This window comes from Apteryx rowi, unplaced genomic scaffold (genome assembly GCF_003343035.1).
Source record: "Apteryx rowi isolate R43461 unplaced genomic scaffold, aptRow1 scaffold_1053, whole genome shotgun sequence".
In the NCBI taxonomy this organism is placed as follows: domain Eukaryota; kingdom Metazoa; phylum Chordata; class Aves; order Apterygiformes; family Apterygidae; genus Apteryx; species Apteryx rowi.
In genome coordinates this window covers 37,253-44,371 of record NW_020447257.1, presented here as the reverse complement: position 1 = coordinate 44,371, position 7,119 = coordinate 37,253, and the positions used below count along the sequence as shown (strand labels likewise).

Below are 7,119 nucleotides of genomic sequence, written 5' to 3'. Positions count from 1 at the left end.
ACTAAAGAGGAGAAGCCGGGGATTTTAGCCTCCAAAGCTTAGCTCTGACTTCTGGAAAACCAAGAGGAAATCATCCTGCAAATGAGCAGCTACAACACGGCAATATAAGCAGCAAGCAACGTGAACTCGTCAAGAGCGAGCCATGTCTAGCTGGTTTAAATTCCTCCTGCGACGAGGAGAACGAGCCTCACAGGCAAGCGCGCAGCAGACGACATCGCTATTTTAGCCTAATTTTTGACATGGCCTAATTCCACATTTTTGTAAGGGCGCTACGGAAAGACGTGTTAGATGAAACCATTATAAATGAGGTGCAATACTGATTAAAACCGGTATTCAGAGTCCGTCTCAGTAGCTCACTGAGAAGATGAGAGGAGGTATTAACCGGGCTCTACTTGATAATTTCATTAACAACCCGGGCGATGGAAGAAAGAAATACCTTGATTACATTCGCAGATGCCCCCGAGCTACGTGAGGCTGCAGAAGTATTTGCGAACGGGCTAAAACCGCCCGCGTTCACACCAAAGAAAGGCCAGGAAAGAAACGGAAAGCAATTCAGCCAGGACAAACGCAAAGGGCAAGGTAGCAGGCTACAGCGGCGACGCTCGAGCCGAGAAGTCTCCGGCAGCCTTTCGCGTTTGAAGAGAAGGGCGCAAGCTGCCGTCCTTGTCCCATCTGCTCTGGATATGGAGAAACAGGCATTTATTACAGGAAGAAAGATTCAGATTACCATTAGAGATTTTTTTCTTCCCCCTACTGTCTTGGAGTATTAAAACAGACTAATGCAGTTAATCAAGATATTCCCTCCTGGAATAAATTGCCTAGGGAAGCTATTAAATCCTCTTTGTCAGAGGTTTTGAAAAAGAAGGTAGATTAACGTTTCTCAGAAACAATAAGCGCAGCAAGTTTCGGGGAAGGGGGGGGGAAGGACGGGCTGGGCCACGGTGCCTCCAGCCCCCCGTTTCTTACTGCCGCGGACGGCGCTTGTCGCAGGACTCCGCCGCCGCACGGCCCGCGACTTCTCACCGTCTTCCCTAACCATCTGGCTCGCATGGGCGGTCACCGTATTATTCATGCGAGGCTTCAGCGCCGCTAATAGCCAGGAACTGAATCACTCCGTCTCGCCGAGCGGTTTGAACGCGTCGAGGGTTTCGACAGAAGGTACATTTAGCGATTTGAACCGCACGCAAGATTTCTGAGCCCGTAATTACGCCGCTCCTCTGACTCTTTTTTTCCCCACAAAGCTGGCTTTCTCGAACAGAAATCCAACGGTATGCAGAAGGGAAAGAGCCAGACCAGCCCTTTGTAAAAAAAAAAAAAAAAAAAAAAGCATCTTCTAGATAACAGCCAAGATCTACTGCACCTTTGATGAAGCTGAAAAGAGAGAGGATCCAAGAATCGCAAGATGGGCGGCAAACCGGCTCCAGAAAAAGCAAGACAAAATACCGGGTTGGGTCGCTGCCGCTGTTTCTGCGGGACCCGTTGAGGGACAAAAATGCTGTTCTTGTTTACGAATAGCCTTCGCATAGAAAGCGGAATCGTACTCGCGAGATTTGCCTGGGACACAAGGCTGCTCCCGAGGACCCAAGCGACGCAGACACGATTGAGTTCAACGGCACAAAAGGTCGGGCGCTCGGGACTAACCTCCGTACCGGGCTACTACGTACCGCTTTGGAGGAAAGCGATGTTCACCACCACCGCTTTTCTCCCAGAAGTCAGCCCGGGGTGAGGAAAGCCCTCCAGATCTCCGCCACCCGCGTAAAACATGGGTTGATGCAAGGGAAACAGTTGTTGGGGTTTGTTGAAGTAAACGCACAGAAAAGGAGGCTTTATCACTCCGTTCTTCCCAGATTCCCAAGGCTCGTATCATGAACTAAAGCTTTTAAAGCTTTTTTGAAGTCTTATTTCCTAGTTTATCTTATCTTTTGTCCGTCTCTGCAAACAGAGATGTTTTCCTTTACTTTATCCTGCCGCTTTCTTTGAACAGTAGAGATAAGAGCGGAGGTGGAAGCGTCCGATGGGAGCGAGCCCTCAGGCCCAGTTCATTTAAATCCACGGGCCGATTACCGATCCGGTCACAAAAGCCCCGTTTGTTTTACCTCTGCCGAAAACACCGCGTTATGCTTCGGAGCCGCCGATTAGAGTCGGACCTTCCCGCCCTCACTCACATCTCGCCTCGCGCCGACGCTCCAGACGCCGCCGGGGAGTTCGGGAGGTCCTGCTCCTTCGGGCACCGTTTTGCAGGACGCCAGCCGGCGACGAACTTGCTTCATGGTTTCGCTAAGCTGCCGTCAGAGGGAAGGTAAAGACAAAAAAACGACAACAGGTCACCAGCTGCTTTCTGCGAGGGCTACGCCAAAAAGTCTAGTTGCACCGAAGAGGCTCCTAACACATCTTGTTTGAACCAAGAGCTTCGGTGCTTTGCCAAGGGAGCGAGATTCCACCCAAAATTTGCTTCTCAAACACATATAACGCACAAGCGGGGTAACCTGTGATCCCAAATGTCTTCCGCAGCTTCCTAATGCCTCCAAATCCTGACCCAAGCATGGTAAAGGGCTTGGTTACAGCTCATGCACTCCTAAGGTGCCAAAAGTCCCGAATCCTTGATTCTCACGCCTACCATCCGGGCAGAAATGATATCCATCTGCCCAAAGGCAAGCGGTAGCTCGACTAGAATAACTCTAACTCCTAGGCGAACCCAAGTACTTCATCAAACATCGAAGGCAGCGATAACTATTGCTGTCAAAAAGCTTAAGTGGGTTCCTAACCTGCGTTTCTCAAGACTTCAAGAGCCCACACACCGATTCTGCACAACACAAGCTGCAAGGAGGTGGCACCACCTAGTGCCTCCTCTCCGACAGGACGTCGCAGCACGGCAACAGCTCATTTCGCAGAGGGGCTGCAACCGGTTTACTAAAAATTCACGCAGCACGTTTACTAAAAAGTTACCGCGCCTAGAAGCGGTGCGTCGAGTACAAGCACGGCATCCTCGGAAGACACCTATTATCGGTTTTGACGCCCTGACGTGCCCTACGGAGGGCCACCACAATATTTAGAAGTATCGCCCGCCTTCCATTTCGAACCGCCACCAACCAGCACGGCGAAGCAGGTACGGAGATGATTAACTCGAGAGGGGAAGCCCGCTGCGATATCGCAGAGCCACCTCCACGAAGCACGCTCGCTTCTTCTCAACCCAGCGATCAGGAGACCGCAACACGCAGGTTCGAGATGCGAAGAAGGTTAACTCCTGTCACGCCCCAGGTGGGAAAGCTGTTCACCGCATCCTCCAGCTTCCTAGTAATGACCTTGCAATCGGAGAACAAGTCAAACGCTCGGGAGCCGCGGCCAGGAATCGCTCACCTTGGCGGCTTGCTGCCGGAAGGCTTCGCTTTGCTGCCCTCGCTCCTGCTCGGCGAGCGGCCGCGCGGGGGCCGAGCGAGCACGGGGGCTGCAGATGGCGGAGGTGGGGTTGCTCTGAAAGACACACGTGTTCTTCTTGGGGGTCAAGCGCAGCGCCGAGTCCGAGTACTGCAGGGCAACGCAGCTCTCCTTCTCTGCCTGCAGGGACAAAAAAAAAAAAAAAACCACGAGATAAAAAGCCGCAGGCAGATCCGGAACGATCGATCTAGCCGAGGTCAAAAAGCTCCCGGGCAGTTACGTGCTACAGCACAAGACACTAAAGCAACGATCTTCTTCAGCAGGCGCCGTGAGACATCATGAGTGGTTATGGTTCAGTTTTGAGCAGCACTAACGGAGTTACACGAGGACATACCTACTGGGCCGTGCTTTTGGAGCGCTGGAAAGAGCGCAGACACCCCATGAGTGTCCAAAACCGTTGCTATTTCAGCGCTCTGCCTTCTAGCTCCGCAGCGAGGTCCCGGCAAGTCTTACCGGTGGTTGTTGAAAAGTCAGAACGATTAAATATATTCGGGGACTAATTTAAAACAAGCTTGGGAGAAACAGGAAAAGGGATTCAGCATCAAAGCGTGTCTTTTGCGAGCTGTTTAACAAACTGCCCCGGGAAAGGAACAGCAGAAACCAGCTACTCCATCGCTTTGCTCAAACGCAACTTGGAGACGTTCGCATTGACGCTTTGCGGCCTGGCTATTTTTTAACTCCACGCGTTTCTGCGCCGGGCACCAGGACTCTGCTCTCCAGCTGCCGGCCAAGAGAGCCGACGACCTTTCCGCGGGGAGGCAAAGGGCTTAACGCCCCGCGGGGGTTAGAGCAAGGCAAGACGTCACGCCGTATCTGGCTCAGGGGGTCGCAATTTGGAGCCGCAGGACCTGCCGTAACCGCAAGCTTCCTCGCTTTTTCTTATTAACGTCTTGGCCTTAGGGTTTATAAGGGTTTTTTTTAATTACAGAGGGTGCGATGTTTTCGGAAGAGGCGGGGACAGAGGTTTGCTCACCGCTTCGTAGGATCTCTGCAGCTGCTGCTTTCTTCTCATCCGGACTTGCTGATTCACCCTCTGCTTCACCTCTCCCTGGAAACGCCTCAGGCTCGCCGCCTTCTCCCTTTCCTGCTCCTTCAGCTCCTCTTCAACCTGAAACGCTGAAGCCTAGAAGGGGGCGAGAGCAGATGTCACGGGACTTTTGCTACACTGCATTAGTGTGGAGCTCGTATTCCTGGTTTCCCTCCCCAAACCTGCGTACACGAGTTGGGCAAGCAGCACCCGGAGCAAACGGGCGCTTAACGCCAACGTTTCGTTCCAAACTTGCCCAACTACGGCTTGGGCAGCGCCTCAGAAATCGCTGCGTGGACCTACCCAGCGCAGAGCGTACACGCTTCCTCCCGTGACCGTAACGCGCGCAGCAAGAACGAAGAAAGAAACGCGGTCTAACACAGCAAGGCCTAGACCCTGCTCTCGCGAAAGGATGCTCAAAACATTCGCTGCCCGGATGAGAGCGCAACGGGTCGACCTCCGATCCCATTAACGCCGTGTACGACGTCCCACATCCGCTCTTCCGCTGAACGCCGTGCGACAGCGAGGCTGGAAGCGTGTCGGGGAAGTAGCCGACGGACCGCGGCGCAGGGAGGGCTCCCGCTCTGATGATATTTTTACCACCCGAAGTAAAAGATTAAAAACACCGCCCTAAAAATCAGCGTTTTCAAGGTTCCCGCTTGAAGCCGGGCCAACGATTCCACTAACGCTCCCAAGTTTTCGAGAAAGCTGGCGTTAACGTTCCTGGCTGTCACCGCCACACCGCGAGCAACCACAGCGCAGCCTAAAGCGAGGAAATCGAGTCTCCGGGGACGGAGCGGAGGGCTCGAGTCTAAAAAATTAAGAAATATCTACGTGGAAGCTTAAAAAAAGCGACCAGCGAGGTTTGCGGAGGCAGCCTGCCACCTACCGCGCTTCTAGTTTTATTAATCCAGACGTTTAGTTTTACGTCGCTCAGCATCGAGCACGCTTCACGGGGCCGGCGAGGGCGCGAAGGGAGACGAGCGGCGCGACGCCGTCGGGCAGGAGCTCGCGGCTGGTACGAATCGGATGGCGTTTTTGTGATACATGCTGTTTACAAGCCTCGAAACGACGAGTCGGATGCACCCCGCATCCCACCGGCTCTCAGGAATATTAACAGCAAGGCCCCGCCACCCCGAGCGACTAAAGCATGGAAACACGGAGATGTTTGCGCTCTTAACAATAAAAGCAAGTCAGAGCTCCGTGAAACCACGCTGAAGATGCCATCAACAACTCGGCGTTCTCCCTGCTGGCACCGTTATTAGCAATTCCGATTCAGGAGGCGATTCAGGATTCCTGGCCTATAAAAGCGTATTAAATAAGCTCCGATAACGCCGCGCACCTTCGCACGCACCTGCAGGCGCGAGGCCCGAGGCGAGATAAGGAACGCCAGCGCACCCAACCGCGCGTTTCCCTCCCCGTCTCCCACCGCCGGCGCGCGACAAAACGCGCCGCGCGATAAGCCCGGCTTGCGGAAGGGGAGGCGAAGCCGCGCCAGGTTAAACCCGAGCGCCGCTCGGGCGTTTCGAGCGCGCTCGCCGCCGAGGCTCAGCTCTCGCGGCGAGGACCACGAGCTTCGGAGCGGACGGCCGGGAGCGCCCGGGTTCCCCCCGGGAAGATTTCAGTTCCCCGAGAAGTTTTGCAGCGCTGAGCTCAGAGTCGTGCTGAATATGGAGATGGTTCATTTCCATACATTATCTCGCCCTTTCCGAATTGAAATTACAATATGGAAATAAATCATCTCCGAAGTGCAGGAGCTTCTGTAACGTTTAGACATTAATTACAGGGGACTGAACTCATCATCCTATTTTTAACGCACTTCGAGTCCTCTTGTAATAACCCTCAAAGCAGAAATCCCCGAGATAAGCATCAGCGGAGACTTCCTTTAAGTGTTTCTAACGGGGTACAGCGGAGATCGGCATCGAAACCATCCAAATCAGCACCGACAAACCAAAGCGCGTTCGGAAAAAGCGAGAAGTTGTGGGGGGAGCAGAAAAATTCACAGGGGGAGCAAAAAAAAAAAGCTGATTTTACCCGTGCTATCTTTGCTGAAAGTCAACATCGAGCGACAAGAAGTTGAAACTAGACAGTTCCAGCACAGGGCAAATAATTAAGTGATTAATGACCATCAATTAGAGCGTAGGCTGGATCCCCCCCACCTGATTGATTTTTAAAAATCGACGGATTTTCCCTGAAAAAAAATACAGCTTAGTCAAGGGGAATCAATTCGGAGAGGTATCGTGGGCTTGCCCAGGCTACGCGGGCGCCACGGGGTCTTTCCCGCGACCCTCCTGAAAAATAAGTATAAAATCCGCTTCTTTTTTTTTAGGAGCGGTGTTTCAGGCCGCCTTCAAACTCGGAGATGAAGCTCGCTTTCGGCTCAGGGGTCGCGGTCGCAGAAGTCGGAGGAGCCTTGGGAAAGGCTCCGGAAGCACGGACGGCGCCGGGGGCAGCCCGGAGACGGCACTCACGAAGGCCAGGCTCCGTCGGGACTCCTCCGGAGCGCTCTCCACCCAGACGCCCACGGGGGCCACGCTCTGGTTCCTCTCGGCCAGCACCCGCCAGCTCAGCCGGGGGGGTCTCGCGCCGGGGGGCGGCATCGCCGGCTCGGCCCTGGGGAAGGGGCAGGGGACGCGTGAGCGGGGCGCCCATGTTGT

General features: G+C 53.9%; 1 protein-coding gene across 4 annotated transcripts in view; it reads right to left on the bottom strand.

Moving 5' to 3' along the window:
* The window catches only part of CCDC15 (coiled-coil domain containing 15), a 16,868-nt gene extending 9,797 nt beyond the window's left edge, over nucleotides 1-7,071 (bottom strand). Inside the window, exons 1-4 of one of the 4 annotated variants that reach the window (XM_026069054.1) lie at nucleotides 6,934-7,071; nucleotides 4,409-4,558; nucleotides 3,358-3,555; nucleotides 2,166-2,282 (exon numbers count right to left, since the gene is read on the bottom strand). In XM_026069054.1, coding sequence (XP_025924839.1) covers nucleotides 2,166-2,282; nucleotides 3,358-3,555; nucleotides 4,409-4,558; nucleotides 6,934-7,062 — 594 coding nt within the window. In that variant the 5' untranslated portion in view covers nucleotides 7,063-7,071. The other 3 variants (XM_026069061.1, XM_026069078.1, XM_026069071.1) reach the window with 3 other exon arrangements.
* Nucleotides 7,072-7,119: the final 48 nt, after the last annotated feature.